This window comes from Bombus fervidus, chromosome 17 (genome assembly GCF_041682495.2).
Source record: "Bombus fervidus isolate BK054 chromosome 17, iyBomFerv1, whole genome shotgun sequence".
In the NCBI taxonomy this organism is placed as follows: Eukaryota; Metazoa; Arthropoda; class Insecta; order Hymenoptera; family Apidae; genus Bombus; species Bombus fervidus.
This window is the reverse complement of record NC_091533.1, coordinates 756051-782962: the sequence shown is the minus strand read 5'-3', so window position 1 is coordinate 782962 and position 26912 is coordinate 756051. Positions and strand designations below refer to the sequence as shown.

At 32.7% G+C, this 26912-nt stretch overlaps 1 protein-coding gene across 7 annotated transcripts in view; it reads right to left on the bottom strand.

Moving 5' to 3' along the window:
* Dnah3 (dynein heavy chain 3, axonemal) overlaps positions 1-26182 on the bottom strand; it is a 40928-nt gene extending 14746 nt beyond the window's left edge. The window contains exons 1-11 of one of the 7 annotated variants that reach the window (XM_072020609.1): positions 25657-26182; positions 23699-23932; positions 22513-22742; positions 22221-22454; positions 20612-20974; positions 20318-20528; positions 18550-18777; positions 14660-18484; positions 13883-14188; positions 8240-13276; positions 6630-6787 (exon numbers count right to left, since the gene is read on the bottom strand). In XM_072020609.1, the coding sequence (XP_071876710.1) occupies positions 6630-6787; positions 8240-13276; positions 13883-14188; positions 14660-18484; positions 18550-18777; positions 20318-20528; positions 20612-20974; positions 22221-22454; positions 22513-22742; positions 23699-23932; positions 25657-25674 (10844 nt within the window). In that variant the 5' untranslated portion in view covers positions 25675-26182. Of the gene's footprint in view, positions 1-6629; positions 6788-8239; positions 13277-13882; positions 14189-14659; positions 18485-18549; positions 18778-20317; positions 20529-20611; positions 20975-22220; positions 22455-22512; positions 22743-23131; positions 23620-23698; positions 23933-25656 lie in introns of those variants that run through there. The other 6 variants (XM_072020611.1, XM_072020612.2, XM_072020613.2 and 3 more) reach the window with 6 other exon arrangements.
* Between the last annotated feature and the right edge of the window lie 730 nt (positions 26183-26912).

Sequence of the window (26912 nt, the reverse complement as noted above, 5' to 3'; positions counted from 1 at the left end):
CGAGTAGAATCAGAACTCGACATTCTTGCCAATAGGTTGAATGTCGAGACCGATGCATAATGTTAAATAACTCATGGGCGGGTCTCGTGCGTAGTCACCTCCGCGTGGTGAGACCTGGTAATTGTTATCGTTTTCCAAAAATTAATCAGTTGATTAATCTTTGGAAAACGATATCAAGCTAAGAACTACGCACCAGTCCAGTTTGGGTCACCAAAAGCCGCGAAAAGAATTTTGGTTGATCCATACTGGACTGCAACGTGGGACACCGTTGGACATCGTTGGACATCGTTGGACGACGTTGGACATCGTTGGGAAACTTTCTACAGAGTTGGAATGCTTCGGACAGAGTTGAAGAACGTTCTACACAGTTGGAATGCTTTCAACAGAGTTGGAAAACGTTCTACAGAGTTGGTGTTACGCCGTATGAAGCGGCCAATAAGTCAGCCCTTGTTACCTGACTGTCAACGGCTCTCATACCGTCATTCTGACCTTCTACAGACCCAAGGACCCACCATATACTCTAACGATAGTTTAATGGTAGGGTCCCAAAAAGTACTTTACGTTTACAGCGGACTATTCACCACGACCTGGAATTTATTACAATCACGGAGAAAGCGGGTATCTGCCATACGGAAAGAGCGGATGTGTATACAAAGGAAAAAGGGACTTCATCCCAAAGAACAATATCGTCAACTACCTAAGACGGTAGAAAGTCTCCTATTCCTGTGATGGCGAAAGAACGAACAGTGAGTCGAGTCTAGGCCAGTCTGTGCAAAACATCTCCCGGGTTACTTTGGCTCTTCAAGCTCTCGCGACAGTCAAGTCAACTGTTCGTACGGGCAATCATATTAACTCTACGTTCCGTGTTAATAATCGAATTCACCGACTTCGCTTGTGTGTGAGAGTGTGTATCCATATAAAATTAAAATAAATATATATATATTAATAAAACTGTAGACTACAGTTTTATTCCAACTGAACTACCCCTATTATCCCAAAAGAAATACGGGGATCGACCTGCTCGTGGCGTCGATTGATACAATCGTAACGGGAATGTACGACTCCCGTTGACGCGCCTCCTCGCGAACGCGTCTCCCCGCGACTGGCCGAAATTACAGTTGGAATGATTTGGACAGAGTTGGAAATCTTTGGTCAGAGTTGGAAAACTTTGGACAGGTTGGAAAACGTTCTACAGAGTTGGAATGCTTTGGACAGAGTTGGAGAACTTTCTACAGAGTTGGAATGCTTTGGACATGTTAAAGTGATCGACACTATTAAGAAAATTTTACATCTGGTCTTCAGCTTTCTCAAGCGCCGAGGTCATCAATAGCGCATAGATTAAAGAATGCGTCGACGACAGACCATAAGCAGCACACGTGCGACGTTGGCTTCAGCGTTTTTTCAGTCTCATGGTAACATTGCTACCGTGCAGATCTGGACCAACTTACATATATTCCACATTTTTTACTTTACTTTCACAATAAATATATCACTTACAATACCTTACAATTTACCCACGCATTTCTTTAATTCCACAAACATCGCATAACCATAACAGGTTATGGTCCCAGGGCTGTAAATTGTAAGGTAGCAACGCGAAGCGAATAAAGTGTTAAAGTGTTGTGCTTGGAAAAGTAAGAGATAGTGCTAAAATGGAATCAGCAAGTGCGAAGATCGAGATGTTACGTGGCGAAGAAAACTGGCTCCAGTGGCGTTTTATTATGCGTACACTTTTGCAGGAAGATGACGACCTGATCAACGTGTGTGAAGGGAATCTGTGTCATCCAGGTAACAGTGCGGAAAAGGGAATCGCCCGTGAAAGATTTTTGAAGGCAGATCGGTTAGCAAGGAAATTAATTGTGGCCTCGGTAGGAAGGAAACCGTTGGATCTTCTTTTATGCTGCACAACAGCACATGAAATGTGGAAGAAATTAAACGCAGTATATGATATGAAGTCACATGAAAATTTAAATATGGTCCAGAAGCAGTTCTTCAATTTTAAATGGAAAGAATCTGAAAATGTGTCCCACAACTTGTCGAAGTTGGAACTGATAGCGGCGAAGATGAAAGCCCTTGAAGGTGAAGTTGCTGAGAGAACGCTGATAACACGCATTTTATCGGCGTTACCAAGCAAATTTGACCATTTTCACAGTGCGTGGGAGTCAGTGGAAGAAGAAAAGAAAACCCTAGACAAGCTTAGTACCAGACTGATGGCAGAAGAAACCAGATGGAAGAAAGACGACCAGGAAACATCGGTGGCGCTGGTAACAAAAAGTAATAACTGTAAAAGGGAACAGCAGAAGCGATCAAATAAAACCGAATATGAGAAACAAGGACCAAGCTGTTTCAACTGTGGAAAAGTCGGACATCTAAAAAGAGATTCTTTTAGATGCTTTCTATGTAAAAGAAAAGGCCACATCAGCAAGAATTGCTTTCAAAATAATAATAAAGGAAACAACAGTAGAGACAACCAGGAACCCAGAAATCGAAATCGAGATCACAGCGGAATTAATCTATTAGGAAGCACCTCAACGATGCATGCGGCAAACCATGATCTTTGGATAATCGACTCAGGAGCTACGGATCACATGACAGGACGACAAGAATGGTTCAGCGTCCTCGAAAAATTCGACAACACGGTGAAGATAGAGATCGGCGTTCATGGATGCATGCGGCAAAGGAAAAATCAAATTGGAGACTTTTGTGGACGGCAAATGGGTAGCATGTACAATGAACGATGTATTATACGTACCAGGTATGAAAAGAAATTTGTTTTCCATTAGATCTGTCGCAAGGAGGGATATAGATTTTTGTATTTCAAAGGAAGGGCAAAACTGTATATTTTTACAAAACCGGAAAGTAATAGCAAGGGGTTCGGTTGTCGGAAATTTATATAAGGTCGATATGAGAGTTATCATACCGTCAGTTTGCAATCTTAGCAATAGAGCGGAGTCAAACGCGGACACGTTGCAATTATGGCACGAACGGCTATGTCATCAAAACATCAGACACGTTAAGGAATTTTTAAGGAATTTGTTTTCCATTAAATCTGTCGCAAGGAGGGATATAGATTTTTGTATTTCAAAGGAAGGGCAAAACTGTATATTTTTACAAAACCGGAAAGTAATAGCAAGAGGTTCGGTTATCGGAAATTTATATAAGGTCGATATGAGAGTTATCACACCGTCAGTTTGCAATCTTAGCAATAGAGCGGAGTCAAACGCGGACACGTTGCAATTATGGCACGAACGGTTATGTCATCAAAACATCAGACACGTTAAGGAATTTTTAAGGAATTCAAATATAAAAGTGGTAGAGGATAGTAGCTTTTCCTGTGAAGGTTGCGCATACGGGAAACGTCATAGATCGAGTTTTCACGAGAAAATCAAGCGTGCGACTAAACCTCGCGAAATTACTTATACGGATGTATGTGGACCTATGGAATTCGAGTCATTAGGAAAGAAATTGTATTTTATTATATTTAAAGACGATTTTTCGAAATTCACGAAGATTTACTTCTTACGACGTAAGTCAGAAGTAATCGAAAAGCTAAAAATTTTTTGTTTAGAAGTTGAAAACCAATTCAATAGTAAGATCAAAGAAATTCATAGTGATGGAGGGAAAGAATTAAAAAATAAAGAGGTTAAAGAATTTTTAAGAAGCCAGGGAATTAGGCACACGGTTAACGTCCCGTACACTCCCGAACAGAATGGCGTCGCAGAAAGAGAAAATAGTACAATAGTAGAGGCAGGCCGGTCAATGCTACATTCGAAATCAAATCTACCGCTGTTTTTATGGGCCGAAGCCATGAAAACACAGCAGTGCATGTCATAAATAAGACAGGGCCAACAGGACAAGACAATAAAACACCATATGAATTGTGATACGGGAAATCGTCAGATGTAGAAAAGTTTAGAGTTTTCGGTACTGAGTGCTTTGCACACATACCTGCGGAAAAGAGAAATAAACTTGACAAAAAGGCTAACAAAGGATATTTGGTAGGCAAACATTGTATGTTCCGTCGGGAAGATGAGACGATTCGTTTATGACGCTGAAGTAACGCGAGAGACGGTTAGAAACACGATCCATACTAAGCCTCGCGACGTAACACTAAGCGACTTTGTTCGTCAGAGCTCTCGAATTTTTAAAGGAGACTGAGCAGTTACAGTTTTCGAATGAGACTGTGCAGTTAGAGTTTTCGAATGAGACTGATGCTTTTAGACCGATTCTTTGTCTTTCGGGGAGACAACCCCCACCGCTCGCGTCTATGATCACGTAGGCCGACTTTTTTGTTAGAATGAAGTAACGGTCCGAAATCGACGGTTCCAGAACTCGCTGCTTGGTAACAATTATGCGCGCGTCGATACATTATATGTTTTTCGTCGGGCAGATAAGAGGATATGGAGGACCGCGAGCGACGGTTAGAAATACGATCTTTACTCGTGGCGTAACACTAGGTGTGTCTGACTATTGTGTTTAGGATTTTTTTAATGTCAAAAATTTCTTTGTTATTAGCTTTGAGTTCAAGTTCTATTAGAAAAAGTGAGAATAGCTGTTTCGTATCGTACCTGGTTATATTATTTATTGTTCTTGCTTGGTGTCCGATTTTTGCTAATTCCTCACATATATTTTTTGTGTTTGTCCTTGGGTGTAGTCCTCTAATTACTATTTTGTAGCATTTTTCTGTTTTGAACTGGAATGTATGATACCCAGCGTTTTTCTCCTTTAATGCTTGTGTCACTTTTCTAAATACTTCTGGAGTTTTTGTTTGCACTTTTACTTGTGTAAGCTATAATATTTTACCAAATGTCCTTCTGGACAAATTGTAAAAATTTTAACAAATAATCAATAAAAAAAAAAAAACTTTTACTTGTTCCAGTTTTAATTGCTTTATACTGAAGTTTTCTGTTCCAGCAGTATCGTTCAATAGTTCAATTGGGGAATCTATTATTTGGGCATCAATGTAGATCGGTGGTGGTTTAACGATATGAGTTGTGACTTTTTCTTTTGGGTCCGGATCTACCTCTTCTATCAGTGAACTGAATGAATTTCGGAGTGGAATTTCTTGTAGCCACTGTCGCTTCTCTGTACTTGAAATTTTCATAGCGCTTGTGCCTGGTATTATTTACGCTTTTTGTGTGCTGCTGCTACCTTTCAATGTTCATCTTGATATGACAGTTCGTCATTGTAGCTGTTTTCTTCGTGCTTTTGCAACGTTTCCATTTCTTTTATAGGTGAGCTTTCCTGTTCTTTGTTAATTGGTTGTTTTCTGTTTTTTATTTATTATTTATTATTTGTAGCTTTATTTATGTAGTATTGTTACGTCGCGAAGCTTGATATGGTGGATCGTGTTTCTAACCGTCTCTCGCGGTCCTCTAGCGTCATACACGAATCGTCTCATCTTCCCGACGGGGCATACCATGTATCGACGAGCGCATGGTTGCCGCCCAGCCGCGAGTTCCAGAAACGTCGATTCGATCCGTTCTTTAATTTCACAAAGAAGTCGGCATACGTGATGACCGGCGCGAGCGATGGCGTGATCCGAGCGCGGAGGGGGGGGGGGTCGTCTCCCCGAGAGGACAAGAAATTTATTCTAGGGCAGTTAGTCTTTCTTCAGAAATCTTACCGCATACATCTTAAACTCTAACGGATAAAATCGCGAATTCAACGAACATCGATACATATCAAAGGTCAAGTTCTCGGCGTTCTATCCATCAAATCGATCAATCTTCGGATTAATCAATTACTGTGCTTTCCGACACGACGAAATCAAACAATTTCCGTCGACGCAATAATTATTGTAGGCTAGTGTAAATAAATATATATATATATATATATTATATAACTATGGATTCCAGTTATATTAAAAACCAATCACCCCTATTATCCCAAAAGAAATAAGGGGATCGCCCTGCTCGTGGTGTCGATTCGTGCAATCGTAACGGAAATTTACGACTCCCGTTGACGCGCTACATCAAGCGATCGTGTCTCCCCGCGACTGGACGAAAATACAGGTATATTTCACCTTTGTTTGTTATATTGATTGGCGGTATTTGTTGCTGCATTTTGGAGCTTTAATCAGTTGGCAGTGTTCGTTGTCGTTTTGTCCACCTAAATTCACTACTTGTCGCACTTTCACCGAAGCACAGTTTGTCACGTCTGTTTAGCTCGGCTGCTCTGGCAGAACTGGCCATTAGTGTATGCGAAATAAAATAGACAAACTCGAAGATGGTATCTCGTTGGGGGTCGCCATCCATATGTTATTTAGCAATAAACTTAGAAACATTTATCAAATCTCAAATTGTAAAGTACAAATTAAATAAAAAAAAGAAGAAAAAATTACTGTATGCAATTTTGTATGTAATTTTCAACAAAGAAAACGAGTTGAGAAATGTGTAAATGGAATATGTTTGTATGTATGTATAAGATAAGATTTAGTTAAAAAATTTGAAAACTGAAGTCCATTTCATAGATGTAGGATTGAAATGAATAAACATAATACATATAAATAAGAAATACGCATATACATTACAAATGATACAGTATTTAATGTAATAACGTAAAGAAGTAAATTAATAGATTATGAATTTATCGTATTATAAATATCTAGATGCATTCATAAAACTTACTGTGGATTGGTAATAACATCCTCATTGTAGTATTGTTTCAATAATGAATTCAGCAAACGTCTATCCTTATCATCAGTTACACGGCCACCGTAATTACATTCACCCGTTAAATAGAGAAGTGCATCAAACGGTACTTGCTCATAATCATTTAAAAAGAGCTAATATATAAAGAAAAGAAACTTCAATATATAAAGTGATACCAACGTGATGGTGCAACAGAAAAGAGTGTGAATCTACATGAAAGAATAAGTAGAAAATGTAAAGCCATATCTTTTTCGTGTAATAATTTCCGAATAAATCAACATTAACGATTTGCCGAATACACGTACACTTATCTATGCGCGATCTCACTTACTCCTACTTCCAATGGACATTATTGCAAAGTCTGTATGGTTTTTGCATCCGAACATTTGATAAAACATTTTCTGCAAAAAGATATTACTGATTTTGAAATGCGCTAAAAAGTACAAAGTATTTTATCTATATTTTATTTAGACACATATTCAATAACGACTAAGATTACTCATTTACTTACTAAACATAGCAAATTAAATATATTCCTACCTATTCGAAGGTGGCGCAAAATTAAAAATGCTACTAATATACATTTTTAATTGTAACATCAGTAATTGTAACGATTGTATCTTAATTTAATGACAAGTTTGATGTACATATAATTCCATTAAGCATTAACGTTTTACGACATTTTGATAACCTTCGATTAGATTGCAATATATTTACCATATGATAATATGCTATGTTCAGCAAGTAAGTGAGTAATTCTAACCGTTATTGAATATGTGTTTAAATAAAGTATAAATAAAATAGAAATTACTTTTTTAATTAAATTTTAGTACATTTCGAAGTCAGTAATATCTTTTTGTACAAAATTTTGTATCAAATGTTCGAATGCAAAAACGATACAAACTTTGAAGTAATATCCATTAGAGATAGGAGTAAGTGAGATCGTGCGTAGGTAAATGTACGCGTACTTGGCGTATATTCAACGTCGATTTATTCGAAAATGAAATCCTATACGAAAAAGTATCGCTTTACATTTTGGACTTATTTTTTCATATAGTCGAACTATTTTCAGTTGTACCATCATGTCAATATCAGCTTGTATGGTAATACCACAAAATATAATAATATACACATTTAACATTTAATACAGTATTTCATAGTGACGAATAGAAAAACTACTTTATCGATTACTGTTAATTACATACTGTGAATTAATATAAATAAAAATATATAAATATAAATATAAATATGAATAAAAAATGCATAAGATTGTTTTTTTTTCCAGGCATTTACAGTTACTATACAAGGTTAATTTAATCTTCGAATTGTAAAATGCAAATTGATCTATTATAACAATAATGAAAAAGATTTAGACGTTTTACAGTAACTTTTTGATCATAACAAGATTATAATCAAAAGAAATATAAAACAAGCGAATTTATTTAAGATAATACGTAATATATTTGTTTCTGTTCCAAACGGAGCAGAATTTCAACATATGAATTTTACTCTTTTGAATGAAAAATGTTCTATTATGTATAAAGGGTAGGGATTTGCGAGTTGGGATTTACTATACATAATCTTACCTGTAGTTGTAACATACTAATGCGGAGATCTGATTCATTAAATTCATATGGTATATTCCAGCCTAATGGACCAAAATTACGTCTTTCTTGAACAACAGCATGAAAGAAGCATAGAGAAAAAAGGAGGCTCCTCCATTCACTTATTTTATTACAACTGTTAAAGAACTTTGTGTCTGATATGGGATCATTCAAATAACTTCTCAGTAGATTATTCTTCAATCCTTTTGGTGGTTCATTAGTCATTTTAACTCCATTTTGTAAAATAGAGATTGGAAAATCCTTCGATGGATAGCTGGTTAACCATAATCGAAATTTGGGATGCGTCTTTTCTGGTATAATAACTTCATCGCAAATTCTGTCTAATTCTTTCATCCAAGACACTGCCAAATGGCAATTTTGAAGTACTACCCACTCTCCTTTTTTTATCCCTCTATCTATCATGTTCACTGCTATCGGACCTTGACCTTGTCCCAATGATATAGACATCAAATTCTCTTTTGGTACTCCATAATCTTCTGAAAATCTAATCAAGCCTGCCATTGGATCAGATCCAGGAGAAAGAATAAAAACAAGAGGAGTTACGTTACTGGAATCGCTATAACATGCTTGAAGATCAAATGGTGGTGGTTCTACAAAAGACTGTCCCATATTATATATAACAAACATTCGCACAGCAGCCACAATTTTATCTGGTCTTATACATTTAAGTATAATTAGCTTCTTTAAATTTTCTCCCTCATTTTGGAATGGATATGGAAAAGATTCCTCCTGAGGATTAGATGAGTCGTAATAAGCCTTCCAATGTAACGTTTGTGTTTCAAAAGATTGTTGTAGCTTTTCAAGTTCAGGTAAATTTGTAGCTCTAACTATTTCATTCCAAGATTTATCGGTTAACCAAGGAGAGCCAGGATTAGGATAAGGATTATCTAGAGCTACGTCGCCTGCCAACAAAAATGTCCAAAGTTCTTCATCTATCTTTTTATCAGCACGTAAAAGACCACCACACAGAACAAAAGAGAATATCAATTTATCCTTTTCAAATAAAGAACGACACACGTTTCTATAAATACTAGCTGTGAAATATGTATTTAAATTTTTTATTCGATTACTTAGATCTTCACTCCTTTCGCTGCTTGCTATTGACATTTCATAAAGATGAATGAACCACGGTAAAGAATACTGGTACATAGGATCAATGTTTGCCAATTCGGAAATACAGAAGAACAGAACAGACCCGTGCCTCGAAACAGGTTTATATTCATTACGAGCATTATCAATTTCTATCGCTGTTTTAGCAGCCACCTCTTGTTTAGCTTCGATGTCTTCTGCCAGTGTTTTCGAAGTTGATAATATTGTAATTGCTGTTTCATCCTCCAAAATATTGCCCTCTGAGGCAGATAAAACTTCTAAAATTTTATTCTCTATTTCCTCCAATATCTTTTTATTCTTTGCACCTTCTATGATCAACTGATTCTTGCGTTCTTCCAGTACGGGTAATTCCTTAGCAACGACTATACCTAGTAACTGATCCTGAAGTCCTTGAGGTGTAATCATAAAATTTAATAATGTTACTTTCACAACTACTTCTGGTAAATAATGTGGATTCCTTAAACGCGTCGTAATATAAAATCGAAAATCAGAATTATATTCAATTATATTTTCACCAAACTTTATATAGAAGATACCACGTTCTTTGTAAATATTTTTAAGAAGCACAGGTTCTAATATCGCATCTATTTCTTCTAAAATATTTTCCAACAAAACAGGTGTGCCAAGCTGTATACAAGTGTCCACTATTTTCACATAATTTGGATCAGAAAGTTTAATAACCGATAAATTATTTTCTTTCTCCATGTTTTTTATCCATTTGTTTGCTTGATTTTGCGGGTCGATCATAAGTGGCCATCGATCAGCGTTTTTTACAATTATTCCATTTTCCACAGAAAAGTTATCTGCCGGTAAACCAAAAATTATCCATGCTCTAATTTCTACTTGTTTACCTAAAATATCAATAAAATTAAACTTTCTTCCACATGGAATTGCTGTTTCTACGCAAGATTTGTGCCATTCCGCGATTAATTTATTTCTGTACTCTATCGTGAAGGCTCCAAAATATGCGACTACTCCTGAAGACAATAAAACGTCGCCAATAACATTATTAAGACTTGCACCTAATATAGTAGCTGTTTCCTGCCATCTATTTTTCTCTCCGCTTAAACCACTTAGCAATTTTTCAGCTCTATCTAATTTTTTCTTGCAGTAATCAATTTGATCTTCGAGCTTCTTCTTCTCTCTCATGCACTCGGCAAATTCGTCATTGAGCGATTGTAACTTCTGAGTAACTTCCTGAAGAAGGGCTCTCTTAGCGTTTAAAGCCTCCATTTGTTTGGCAAGGGCGGCTTCAGCTTCTGCCAGCATTGCTTGTTTTGGAGCAACGACTTTAATCACCCGATCATAAACTTCAATCGCTCGTACCCACTTGCAGAGACCTTCACATGCCGTGGAAACCTTTTTAATAGCTTCCGGTTGAAAACTTCTGTCATTTATAAATTTTTCACGAATTATTTTCATGTATGCCGGTGGTATGTTGTCTTTATCAAAGTTTTTCAAACTCTCGAGAAATCTCATATCACCCAATATCCTTATAGAAGCTGGCCAGTAATCTTCCACAACTCGCCCAGTTGCTGGATCTTGAACTTTTTCAGGTTTGATTCCTTTTAAAACACAAATAGCTTCCATTACTAATCTTACGCCTGCTGGTGGACTTTTCATTGATCGCACAATACTAATGTCGGCAGGTTTCAAGGTATCCAGCGCGGTTAAAGCAGCTTCTAACGCAGGTGTAGCTTCGGCTAGATCGCTTTCGCAATCATCTTTTATAGCCTGTGCAGCAGCTGCAGCTTCGTTTGCTAAAGCTTCTTCCGCACCTACAATCTCCTTTCTTGCTTCAATGTTAATAGTATCCTGCTCTATTCTAACCATAAGCTTATTGCTTAACTCGGATTGTGCCAGTAATTTAGGTTGCAAGGCTTGAAGTTCCTGTTTCATAACCGCTATTTGTTCTGCTGCGAAATCCAACCTTTCCAATCCCATTTCGTACCGCATTTGTTGCTCGGTAATTTCTTTGATTTTTTGATCATATAGCCTGCAAAACGATTTGATAAGTTCTAAGAAACTCGTCGGTGTTATGTAGTATCTTCTGCCTTGTGTTTTATAATAATCTTCACTAGCCAATGCGATACTTATATGGAACTTTTTAGACATGTAAACACATTTTTCTCGTAAATCCATACTGATGTTAACATTTTGCAATGATACTCGTGCTACCTTTTCTAGGGCATCTTCAGGCCAAACTGTATACCAATCAATAGTACAGCAGTTTATCAATGAGGGGAACATTCGCAAGCGATTTCTAAACTTATCTCCTATTGGAGACATTGTCAAAATCCAGTGAAGGTTTTTTATTATCCTCTCAAGGAATAAGTTGTAAAGAATCATAGGAGTAACTTCAACTTTTCTCCCACCGATGCTATGCATTATATTCGTCATTTTATCTAAAATTTCAGCCTTTTCTTCAGTATCGTATAAATTTGGTACATCGGCGGTGTTTAAAACCATATTTATATCTTCGACGAAAGATTCATCCTTTATTTGATGATCGCCAAAAATAAAGGTAGTAGGTTTTCCATCGCATCCGACACGTAATAACAACCTTCTTAGGTCTTCTCGCCATTCCGAAAATTCGTAAGTCGTAGTAATTTCAATCTGATACATAATATATTCGCACATGTTAGTTGCCAATTTAGCGCACGAACTTCTACCCGATCCACCTATTCCTATTAGAAGAGCATTTCCACTTTCTTGTTGCAATATTCGTGAAGTGCGAGAAACGTGTTCAATAGCATATCTGAATAAAACTAACGACATAGGTGTCTTAGAAAGCATATTGTACTCTGTTAAATAATAATCCATTTTTTGTTGTAAATCTTCAAGATCTATCACTTCATCGTATATTTTCGGTTCAGCATCGGGTTCTGTATAATTACCAAAGAAGAGGTCACGCATGTGAGAACTTGTTATTGTTTCTCCTTCTTGTAATAGTCTGTTAAGTACTTTTCCTAGCGGTTGTCGTAACTGATCGTAACAAGTATACTGAACCATTTCAAACAATGTTTCTCGATCGTTATCATCCACCAGTCTATCATGGAAAACTCTATACACTTCGTGAACCCATAGTCTGATTAGTTTATCCGGGTCCTTCATTCTAGAGGCTGGTACCAAAAGTATACCCTTAATAACCCGGCTGAAATCACGTAAATTAAAAGTATAATGACTCTTTGCTGGAGTTGGTAGAAAGGTTTTGATCGCGTTGAGAAATATATCCATCGTTGCATTTACAATCATTTTTCCTAATCTTGAAATTTCTGATACAAATCCCTTTGCAAAGTGTGAATCAAGAATCGAGGAGAAGATTTTGGTCATTGTCACCTCTTCAAAAAAGTCGATACCAATTATATGCATATGTCGAGTTAACCTGGGTGTGACCATGTTGGAACCGCCTCCGGGTGGCAACATAGCACAAATTAGAAACATATCCACTAAGTATAACATTGTCGTATCTTTTAAATCAAACCAGTGCCCATGATCCACCCATTGACGGATGAGTTCAATTGGCGGTTGAGCTCCGTATTGTTCTACCTGCGGCATACTTAGATCATCAACGAATAGTACGCATTTCTTTCCCATTTGTGGGCCATATACACCTTTTCTTCTACGATCCAACTTAGACATCACTATCTCTTGGGTTTGAGCAGCAGTGGTACGAGCACTAAAGTTTACAATATTCTCTATATATTTTTGTCTAGGTAGAAATTGCAAATAATTTAATACAATAACTGATTTGCCGGTACCAGTTGGCCCAACAAATAATATAGGTATTGCTCTATGTAGAAGATTTCTGATAAAGAAATACTGAATTACTACTTCAGTTGTTGGTATAATTAATCCATTTGATTTTACATCCGGTAATAAAGACGCCTAAGATACAAAAAAAGATGAATTAGACACATAAATTGATATTAAATTTGCCTCTTACAGTAAAATCTATTCAGAAAGAAATAGAAATTTACAAAGTATTCATTTGAAATGTTATTGTGGATTGTATATTTAGAATAATAGTATCATTTTTATTTTAAGCACCAAGAAAAATTATTCTCTATGTTTATAGTAAATATTTTTATAACATTTGATAATCGAATTATAAACTATCGTAATGCGACAAAAGATCGCACAAATTTAATAGATTAAATGAAATAATAATAAGTAATAAGATCATAACTATTATTAAAAGAAAAATAATTATTCATATTAAACAACTGTAATATTTCTGAAATTAATAAACTGCTTCATGAATATGACAACATTTCTATATCAAAACCTTCTAATGTTAAAAATAGTTATTAGACTACATTAATATTTTGTAATTATTTTGGGAAAATAATGCATTTATATTTCAATTCAGTCATTACGAAACACAAATCTATCTATCCTATTTGTATTATGCTTGAGACATTTTACAAATATAACGTAATACTGCAAAAAGGAAAGAAGAATTGAAATAATGCTTATTAAAATATTTAATACTTGTAACGTTGTGTCCATCCACGGTATCCAACATCCATTATTTCTTTTATCATATATCCAATCGTAAACGGTTCCCTTATCAGGAAAAAGCTGTTGTTTCGTCAATTTAAAAGCTTTTGGTTTAGGATATTCTTCGACATTTCCAAGTGATAATTTTCTTAAATAAACGTCAAAAGCCTTCCTGCTATCGCTCATTAATGTTGAACACATTCCCCAAATCATACTAAATAATAAAACACATTGTAGCCAAACTGTGCTAACTTGTGTTTCTCCATCCAGCATTGCAGTGAAAAGTTTTGTAAAAGACTAAAATAAATAGTTATAATAATATATATATATTAAATCCTGATCTGAATTTCAAGATCTATAGAGTCTAGTCTAATTTTTACCAATTTATACTTTTAGCATTTTAATGCCATTGATATAATAACAACAGATTAGAGATTCATTATAAGAATAATTAAAGATGGAATTTCAACAAAAAAAGAAGCTGTTTAGAAGAAGATGTTTGAAAAAAGATAAAGTATTCAATCAATATAATAAATAACTCTTATAACGCACAACGGAACATGTGAAATTCGCTTAAGTTGTAGAATAGTATAACTTTTTTGCTATTCTCAGGCATTATATCAATCGTCGAGGTGTTGCATATTATAAATATAATACATATATATAATGTTACAATTCTGTATATATATATCTATTATTTGAGAAGAGGTTAAGAACGCATCTACCATACAATTAATGTAAATATAGTAGAAATATATTTCTACTTACTAAGAACATATGAAGATCTGACGCTTCCACAAATGTTTTACAATAATACTGTACAAAATACAGAATTGGCTCTGTCAACCATTCGATCAATTCAATAATTAACTCATATTGTTCGATAAGTAACTTATTTTTAAGGTATGTTTTGTATGAGTCAAATAATGCATTCCAACCAAGTTGAGATGGTTCCATATAAATCATGCCACATCTACTGACAGTAGCTGGTGAAGCATGTTCCAAATCAGCTGGTTCAAACATCATATTCATTTTATGTGACATTTGTATAATTTCTCCAGACATCAGGCAGAGTTTCTTATTATCATCAAGCACCGTATTCATACTTTCAATCCATATAGCATCAACAGGTCCATCGAAAACTATCCACTTCCGTTCGGGCGATATAGCTTGTGCAAATTCCCTGAAAATGTTTGCTAAGACACCATCGCTCCATTCGTGCGATACTGGATCAAAACTACCATACAACTGATCCAAAGTAATAGCTTTTGGATTAATAATCTTATAAATCGTTGAAAATTCTCTCATAGCAGCGCGTCTTCTACCAGCTAACTCACCCAAAGCTTCGGCCAAAACTTGATACGCTTGGGTTTTTCCGCTTAATGTACGACCTACGATCATCAAACCATGACGTACCAACAACATCTCATAAATTTGGATTATTTTTTCCATGTACCAAGGCGTGTCCTGAAGATTTCGTTTCTTCAAAACATTTCTAACTAATTCTATTAATTCATCGCGATGAGGTTGTGGTAAACTGGTATCAGGGAAAAGATCTGTGTATATTCCATTAAATAGAGGAATATCTTGAGCCAAAAATTTCGGAAGATTGACGTCAATGATCGCTTGAAGGATCAAAACAGATTCATTTTGCATGGGATATTTCAACTTTAAATTTCCAGCAGCAGTAAGCACGGTTTTTACAGCTCGCATGCCATAATCATAATGATTTTGTGAACTTAATTGTTCAGAACATAATTTATACGTATGAACTATCTTCTCTGCAAGATTCTTGGCGTCTATGAAACCGAAAGAATATAAAGTAATTTCTCCTATCATAGCGTAATCTGGTACCATCATTGCTACTGTACGGAAAAGAACTTTTAAATTATCAGGAAGTTCTTGACGTCCAGCATAACCAGGATTCATTGTTATGATAACATAGTAAGTGGGATTTAATTTAATCTCTGTACCCTCAAACATAAATTTCTCCAATTGTAAACTTATAGCCATCTGAATGGTTAAAATTTGCTGAGCAATCACCGAGAGAACTTCTAGTTCTATTCTGTTAAATTCATCAAAACAGGCCCATGCTCCGGATTGCGCAAGCCCTTTGAAAAATTTACCCATTGCTTGAAAATCAAGTCCATCCGAACAATTAAAAACGACACATTGTTTAGCGACAGCTTTTGCAAGATCTTTTGCTGTTTCTGTTTTACCAGTTCCTGCGGGGCCTTCGGGTGAACCACCAAGATTTAATTTTAATGCACTCATTAAAGTTCTGTAGCATCGATCAGTTAATGGTGTTATTACAAGTCTGGGAGTATTTCCAAGGTACTCGAAAGCATATGCTACAGAGGTCGTAATTATTGTGACCAAAATACTATTGTCCAACCAATAATATCTCAGTTGTGATATCCAATCAAAATCCATGATGTTAGACACTTGTTTGTCAATGAGCAGTCGTACTACGTCTCGAGCATGAACATCTATCACGATCAAAGCATTTATTGTTATTCTCGCACCCGGCTCCAATTTACCTCTTACTAAAGTGACCGTTTTTTCTATTTGATGATTACATGTCTGTAAATAATCTATCGTAGAATGATCTTCGAACGATTCGCAAACTTCGCTAGTCCAATGTATTTGACTGCAACAAATAACAATTTGACCAGGCCAAGAAAATATCCATTCTTCTCTAACGGTATCGAAATATGCGATAATACTTTCCTCGGCAATGTCTCGAAGGGAAGCTCTCATCTGTTCTTCTACTTGACACAACCATTTTTCAACCATGCCTTTTGCATCCGCTGGATAAATCTTTCCACTTAGTGGAACATACTCTTCTTCATCCGATAACATTCCAATAATTTCTTCGTCTTTAGTAAATCGCAATTTACTAATACCTTCAAAACATTTCTTCAAGTGGGGCTGTACTCTCTGTGGATCCTTAGTTTCAGAAAGTATTTCTAAGAGTTCGTCATTTGACAAAAAGAAAAACCTTGGGAAGAATAAACGTTTCTTCTCTAGATATTCGTTTAAACCTTTTTGTATCTCTTCCAATAATGAGTTACATAAGGTTAATTCTTGCAGTATATTTAACATACCGGTAGCATCAAGTACACGACTATTTTCGACAGCGTATGCCATGATCTTGCGCCAAATTTTATCCATCCTTCTAAAATGCTTCGCTTCTGTCGGCATTTGACGCATTATATCTTCGCTGCTAAATATCGGTTCTAGATACATCCAAGTTGCTTGACACATTAACCACTGATCAATGATATCCTGCATTTGCAGTAATTTATTTTCCCACGCCTGCATCTCTTCTTCGAAAGCTTTTATAAAGGGAGAACTTCTCATCGTTTGAGCTTTCAAAATATGATCATCCAATAATTGATGAATATCATCTACAGCGGATAATATATGAACACCAGTTTCACGATATAGTATGAATTGAAACTTAACATCTGTCCATTCTTCCTTCATCCTTCGTAAATTTTGTTGGAGTGCGTGTTCTTTGATAGCAGCAGACGATATTTCTTCGAGTCTACTTATATGAACTAATAATCCCAGTTCTACCATGTCAAAAAGACAACTTGTGGGCGTTGGTACTATATCCACATTTACCACTTTGCTAATTTGCTTCCAATGTCGATCCTGTAATCCAGGAGTACAAATAATTTGTAAAAGTGGGATGTATTGTTTGAACTTCTCCACTTTTCCACGAATCATTTCAGTAATTTTTCGCGCACCCGGAATGTCGGTAAGAATACGAGCCAGCTTATATAATGTGCGCCAGATATTATCAGTCTCATCTTTAATTTCTTCGGCATCGAGATCAAAAAATGGACCATTAAACCATCTATCATAATTCTTATGAAAATCTAATACCGTATGCCATAGAGTATCGAGTGCATTGACAACCGTTGACATCGTGGGAACTAACAAGTATGGACTTAATTCCATGTCTAAAAGTCCTTCTTCTTCATTGATCTCTTCAACTTCTATCCTAATCTCTTCCATCCCTTTAGAAAGATGTTCAATTTCCAATACCGCGTTTTCCATCTCCTCCATAGATAGTACAGGTGGATCCTTCTTCTTAAATTGATCGATTGCCAATTTCATGTTATATATTTTTTGTTCAAAATTATCCCTTCTTATACGCAATACTTCCTCAAGATATTCTTTTCTCATATTTAATCTTGTGTTTGCTAGATCCATTACGGTTTCCATTTCTTTCGGCCATGTGATGGTGCGAGTATTTAAATGAATGTCATCATCCGTGGGTGCTTGATAATTAAAAAGGAATAGAATCAATTCTACAGAACGCAATAATTTTCTTCTTAAATTAAACATGGTCGAATCTCGACTCTCGCACAAGTAATTGTACAATTCAACAACATCTTGCGTCTTCTCAGGCATTTTTGAAATATTTTCCGCTATTATATCAAAATTAGAGCACAAATCTCGATTATTGGATCGTAACTCATTTGCAAAGAAATTACAAATAATTGTGCGAAGATCATGAAGGATTTGCCTTAAAGTGTTATTTAAAATGGTGCAGTCGATTTCTACCAAGTTCAGAGGAATCTAAAATTAAAAATATACATAAACTTGATACATTATTGAGAAATATTTATCATTTATACGTTTACCTTGTTACGAAACACTGAAATTTCTTCTTTAAGTTGATCGTAACTTTTTATTTTTTGTTCAAATTCATGTAGATATGGCATGGGTTCAATCTTAAAAAAGTTGTCTAAATTTCGTTCAGCTTGGCCATCGATTATGTACAAAAAATCTTCGTAACATTTCAAATAAATTTGTGGACCCATCGTATGAGCACTGACAACATTTAGTACATCAGTGATTATACTTAAAACCTACAATATTTATTTCACGTTACAATGATAAAACTAATAAGAATAAAGCTTGTAAAATATGAAATTAATCATACGATATCAAAAACTACCATAAAATAGCCAGTGGTTTATTATTTTGAAATAATATTCAAATTCTTCATAAAATTCAATTCTTATAGAGATTATACGTCGCCTCGAGTAATACACCAATTAATATAGAGAACGGGAGAAAATGATAGCCCACTTGAAACGTTTGTGCGTATTAAATTTCTTATGAGCTGTTATCGAGGTGCCTACCTAACTACCTAAGCATGTTATAACATTGGCAAGTGACCTTATCCCTTCGAATTGGAACAGATCTGTTATTTTGTGTTATATCTGACTTTAACATACGAATAAATAACATCAGTTTAAGGATTAATGAAACTTCAAATATTTTTTTCTAATAGAGAGGATTATTTGCCACCTAGTTCCTAGATATAGTTCCTTTGAAACTTTTGTTCCTCGTGATGAGTACTAAAAACTTGACTGTGAAAATCATGCTCAAGGTCAATTTTTCCGAAGACACAGGATCAGCTGCAAAAGCCATGACAAACAGTTCCTTGACGCCGTGTAGATTCCTAGATAACGTCGTATTATATTTTTATCGTTTTCTTTTTTAAATGGGTCAATAGAAAGTTTTGAATAAAAACGTATTGCTCTACCGAATGCAAAAGTTTATATGTGGCGAATAGTGCGAAAGAACGCTACAGGCTCGTAGTGTTTTGAAAACGTCTGAATGTCAGCTACAAGGATATGTGATAAAAAATAGAGGTACCCATTTAAAAATTTTAATGTCACCTTTACAGAACATTTCAAGATCATCGCGAGGTCAAATAGATAAAAATATAGTATGTCTCCCTCGATACTATAAAATATATGTGTAAAACATATTTTCGTATCATTCATATTTTTTCAGATATTTGAGCGCTCCAACTTAAACAAAAAATACTGTATATTTAGAAATAAACAAAAACGTTGAGTGAGCTATCACTTAATCTCGCAATATAGCTGACTGGTTTTTTACCCGCATAATTTTTCTTCTTTCTATTCTCGCTTTAAGTACACATAACGTAGTATAATATGTGAGAAAAATACTGTGCATAAATGTTATGATCCAATTACTTAATTAAAGCATATGGAATATCGCCACTTTTCCGCGAAAGAATTTTAGTATTAATTAATATTAAGACAATTTTCCGACTAAATTTCTTTCAGTTTGATATATGTAATATCTATTTAATTATTCCATAAATAATAGTTCTACTTACTTATTCGATTTAAAAATCATTTCATTTATTTTTGCATGAATACCTTTCAGATATTAAATTTAAAATAGAATTAATTGTATAGACAAGCTTAGAGACAATTATTAATAAAAATTAATTAATAAAACAAAGCAATATGTATAAAACTAGATTTTAAGAAATAAGGATATAAAGTAAAAATGTGAAACACAAAATTATATAAAGATTAAAATGTTTAATATTAAAAAGATCAAAAATTACAACATTTCCTTTACCGATTCTTCATATCGTGATACGGAGAGTAAGAACTCCTGTTTCTTCAATTCAGGAAATAAAATCGTTTCGATTTTTGGAATCATTGTCCCAACTTTAATAACTTTATCAAAACATTCTGAAATAATTGCACGTACTTCTAAAATATTCGGTTTACAATTTAATTTATTTGTACCAAGTTCTGGCTCTACTGTTATTGTTATAAAGGAAGTTCTAAAATGTAACTTTAATGATCATTATGTATACAAATTATCAAAACTAATATGAATATATTATTATATTAATAAATCACTTACTTGTAAAACATTAGATCCTCAAAATCACCCTCAAAATAATTTCCCTTACTGTATTCCATAAAAAAATCTCTAATATTATTCAGCGTTTTCATCACCATCATTCGCAATTGTAAAGATAAAAGAGTATTTACACTTCTAAAATATTTTTCAATCAGTGATACAGATGCATTATAATGTTTCTCAATAAAACAAGACCAAGCGTATTTCTTCTCTAAAAAAAATTCAGCAACGTCAGCCAGCCAATACTTAACAAGTTGATCTATAGCTTTATTACATAATAAATTCATTTTAGGCTGTATTTCATTTGCTGAAATGGGGATAGTTCCTAGATCTTCAAGCTTAACGATCGTTACGTCATAATATCTGAAAAAAATAAATCATTTTCATACACATTGATTTTTAAGCTCGAAGCATACAGCTTCAAAAATAAATCTTTTAGGAATTTTTCAACAGATTAAATGTTTTTTCAAACGCACGTGTAAGATTATCTTGACTTTTTTAAATGATAGTACGTATTTTTTATTTCATACTGTTGTACCTGGTGGCATGACGAATTCATCTACCTATCGTAATATGATCTTGAAATTATTTTTCGGAATAACGACAAAAATCAATATGACCTTGACTTTTTGTTAAAAAAACAATCTTATGAAAATTTCTTACATTGACGTTTATTGTCGATTGAAAGCTAATTAACTTTTACTAAAAACATTTTTTTGTCAAATTATTATCAGAAGTTCTTGAAAACCGTATTTCAACAAGAATATTGTTATTGACCATAGATTAACTAATAATATACTTATTTTGTTTACCACTTCTTGTAACAATTTAATAAAATTTAATTAAATGTAAGAAAATTAGATTGCTCAAATCGAAAAAAGTTACGCAAACAATAATACATATTTAGATACTCGTTGAAATTGCAGGAATAACGTGATATTTTTTAAAATTGTTCAACCAACTTAACTACGATAATGCACGATTCCTTGTATGATTTGTTTGATTGTCCATCAAATTAATTTTAACTAATTTGTCGCAGTGAAAAATGAAGAAATGGATAAATGAGGTCGAACGAGTGTCACTTTTGCTATTAACAAGTAACATCGTTCAAATGAGACATACCGATTATGATAACACTGTAAATATCATAGTATGATAAAAAATATTCTACACATAGGTATTTATGTTGCCGATATATACATATATATATTTATATTAACAATTTGCTGAATTTGTTAGAAAAATTATTTTGTCAATATTTGAAATAAAATATATTTTCAACAAAAAATATTTCTAGATTTTTCGATAACAATTTTTTATTTAAGTGATAATTATTATATAAGTAAATCTCAACACATTAAATTTGTAATATTACACTCGTGCTGATCGAAAATGAGTATGTACTTACCTGCTAATTTATAAGTAAATTATAAACGTGAAAAAGTGTATTAGAAATATAGTAAACATTTATATTCAATACCCAACAAATATTGCTATGTTCCAATAGAATTAAAAATTTATTATAGTCACTGCTTTTAATTTTTACAATTATCTACGAAGACTTGAACAAAATTATTACATTATAAAATATTATGTTTGCAATACTTACTTGGTAAAATATAAACTTTGAATATTTCTCAATATTTCATTTCCGATAAATAAATTATAATGCATAAAATGGCCTGCCATCAATTTAGATTGATGCCACGGAACAGGCGCCCGTATGATTAAAATTGGATGTTCGTGGCGCAAAGGTTTTATAAGAAATTGTTTATAAGTATCAATAATTTCTAGTTGTAATTCCATTATTACTTCATCAAAACTACAAATAAAAATTTTTCTTCTAAAATTGTTGTTACGTATGGAAACGGACATAGTAATTAGAAATTGTGTAAACCAACTCTTCTAATTTTCGCAATCTATCAGAAATACGTTCTTTTGCTGCTTCAAGGTAAGTATTATCATAATAATTTAAATCATTGTCATTCATACAATAGTTTTTAAAATATATTGGTTTGCTATGAATCTTTCCCTTAATAAGTTCCTCAGGTTTCTTATTACGTTCTTTCAATATATCGTCTATTTTCTCTTCTAATGATTTCGGGATTTCAGCTTCAGTTATTTGAAACATCTGTAAATTTAATTTGATAATATTAACTAAGTATTACTAAGTACTAATTAAATGCAGTATTTTCAAAACTCCTTGCCTAATCATGTTGATCGATAAAAAAAAAAAAATATCCTATCATAGAATCAAGAACAACAAAAATTAATTTAAGGTTTTCTTTACTAATTATTGAGATAAAAAATCAGTGATAATATCGTTGTGACTCAGCAAAGTTCTCTATACGAACTCAGAACAATTCGATTGGTATTGTAAACCTCAAATTTTACCAACGACACATAACCGGAACTTACTTGTACAACTCTTAAAAAAGAAAATTATATTTGGTGTCCTAAATGACACTGTGGTAACTTGCAAAAAATATTGTAGATTAAACATTAAATGCGTAATCATACCATGGAATTTTCAAGAAACGTAATGTCTTTTTGAGCCCTCCGGTTTACTTAAACTCTTTTTAAACTTTGAATAGATCAAGTAGGTAATAGACGGAAGGTGCGAGATCGGAATTATACAGAGGATGAGTCAATATGTCAAACTTGAATTTAAGGAACCGTCGATTTACAAGATTAAACGAAAGATATTACATGCGTGACTTACTGTTCAGCTGAAAACCTATTTCTTCTGAGGGCACAAAAAAGCTTATGTAACGATAGAACAAATATTTTCATGTTCATAGAAAATAAGGAGATTGCGTATATTAAAAAAGTTGTCTAAAAGTTGAAATAAAATTTATAGCTGCATTACGGGTAATTATTGATTCACCTTCATATGAAACACGAACACACATTGTGGCTAAGATGCTCTACCTCATACACAGAATTTCAATCAACGGAAATTCAATCCTTACAATTGAAATAATAAATAAAGTTATGTGTACTTGAGATTATGTTTAAAATATTCTTGTGTAAAGAGAGACTTTTACAATTTAATTTATATATTAATAAAAATTAACAATATGTTACCTTTTCTTCTGTTAACATTTTGTTTTCTTGCTTTCCTGTTTTTAATATTTTATTCTTACATCTTTTATTTGTTTTAATATGCTCTTTTTGGATTGTTCTCCACAACCATGTACCATCTGCTAAATCTTTCAAGGTAATCATATTATTTGATAAAGTCTTTACAAACTGTGGTGATGTTTCTTTTTGCACATTTTTATATTTTTTTATATACTCTGCTGATGAGTTAGTAAACTTCTATCCAGAAATAAAGAAATTATGTTGTAAATTAAATTATGTTCCAAATTGTTTGTATGATATGTTATTAATGTAAACATGTTTATATAGTTAATTGAATGTATAGTGTAATTCTACCCATAAAAAATTATGTACCCTTAGTTTTTAATTCTCTCTGATACTTAAAAATCAGTATTAGATTGCACCTGTCTTCTTATTATTTTATAAATTGTTTAAATACGTGTATAATATATACATTACAAATTTACAATTTCATACTAAATTTCATTATCACATTTTAATATTTCATTAATATCACTTCATTTTAAAAATTTAATTTTAGGAAACTTTATCACTAATATTAACATAAAGTAAATTATACAAGTATTTATACAATACAAGAATTTATCCTAAATATATTTTTAATTATGCACAAACATTAAATATACTACATACATATAAATAAAAATTATATATATATAATATACTACAGTCTTAATAATGTAGAATTACAAAAAAATAATTCATAATTATAGTAAAATTATGACATTTATCTATTGTTATATATTGTTTCTCATATGTAAATCTTAATAGAAAATACATAATTATTGTTTTTTGAATGTATTACCTTCATTTAAACAATTATATGTTAGATGTGTTCACTATCTTGAAGAAGTTATTTCAATTGTAAATAGAAGGGTAACTATGGTAACCATAACGAGTTAATACTCATTAAATCTATCATTATATACATAATGAGTATCAAAATTATTTTAGAATAAATAAATAAAATGTGATACAAAAACAAAATAAGTGTAGATTCACCATTAATATGAGGTACTGGAGTGTAAAAGGAAATAAAGAACCTGGAAACACTCGAAGCCTGTAAAATCTTAAGCAATTAGAAATAGGATAGTTGATAAGGCAACTAGAGAACAAAGTAATAGAAACTAAGTTCTCTGATAACATAGTTTAAAAATACCGTAAGGCATTTTGTAAAGAATATGGATGTCCCTTATACTTATTAGGAGGAAGGGTACAAAAAGCAAATAAAATGTAGTAAATAGATAAATAATATATCATTTGAATTGGTCTAAGTGAAAAAGTATACTATATTTTTATTGTATATAAAATAACTCCAACAAAGATAAACTTAGAGATATTTAAAGCTGTAAAAACAAAAGATATCATTTACTTAACATGATAAAATTAAAAGATTAAAATTACAAAATATTTAAGGGAAAAGTTTACGCATATAAAGATAGATAGGTTAACAATATTTATTAAATTTAATCAATTGAAGCATGCTATATTCTATAATATATTATTCTATAATATACTATATTCTAATCAATAATAATTCAAATATAGATATTAAAAATATTAATTTTTGTCCCGTATTCTTGATGTTTAATATTTTCAACATTTGTCTTTAATATGATACATTATAATCCAATAAAATAACAACAAAATTAAATAGAAATTTAATAAAAATGCTTATTGTAAACAATAATAAGGCAAATATTCTTGTGCTTATATTCTTACTATCTTTCATTTGCTACACTTGACAAAATGAAAGTTAAAATACCTTTAGAACTATTTTTAATTTGTACACTGAATATTCCTAATAATCAATATAATAATAATCGATATATAGAAATATGCATTTCTATTTAAAAAAACATACATTTGCATTTGTAAATAACACTTATGAAAAAAGTAATGTAAAACTTTAACTTCCTTACATCATTCATTTTTCTCATCTAACATTCTTTTGTACTATTTTTGTACAAAAGTTTGTACTACTACAAACAAATATTTTGTAAATTTGAGGGATGCCATACTAACTAGGTTATGTTTACATCAATCACTGTTGCCACATCTGTTATATTTGTGTTTAGCATCAGTTAACTAAGTCAACTGCAGCTCATTATAACCACATGGATTATCGTCAGCATCCATAACCCCACAAGCATATTGTAATTCATATAATATTATACATATTTATAATAAACAGTAAATTCGTAATACGTATTTATAATCGACAGTAAGTCGTTTGTTGACTCAAAGATAGTACCGTCAATCGCGTCGCGAATTATACACTCTCAGTTTCATTTTACATACATGTACGTATGTACACACGTGTTTCTGTTTAGACAGGAACAAAATATTAGATTTTGATGATTAAATCATACATATGTATGTAAGTACGTACTTTCATACATATATGTATATATGTTCGCTTATGTATATTCTTTTTTTTTTTTTTTTTTTTTTTTCAATAAAATGTTGAAAATTATAATATAATCCTGTTTTTAATCATAAGAACATATAAATTCATGGAACATATTTTTTTACTACATAAGTTTTATTATAATCCATTGTCACATTTTGATATAAAAATTTATAACTTCACCATAAACAATAATAAACGGTTATTCGCATATGATCGATAGCAAGTGGTGCCCCCCTAGCTGTCACAGACAGTTCAATGAGAGAAGTAGGTATTCCAAGAATTGCTCACTGTTATCTACCTCCAACTTGCTTTAGGAGTTACCAATGTAACAATAAAAGTGAGTGAAATAAAGTGGAACGTTATTTAAATTGTACTTTATATTACTCGCAATACAAAATTAGTTTATAATTTACAATCTGAGATTATATATGAATCAACTATTTTGTGATATCATTAAATAATAAAGAGTATGTTTATATAAGTAATGAGAATGTTAGGACTGCTGAACCACCAAATTTATGACACAGTTTTATAATCATGGTTTTGAGTATTTGACACACAATAATACTTTCAAAATACATTTAAAAAGGAAGACCTTGACACAGAATTGTATGCTTCTGTTGTCTGGGCACAAATAGTATTTTCTTCCTTTTTGTAGTTACAATTGATATACATATTACAAAATGTATTACATAAATAATATATAAAATAATCATGTACGTATATATATATATATCTATATATATATACATATGTATATGTATA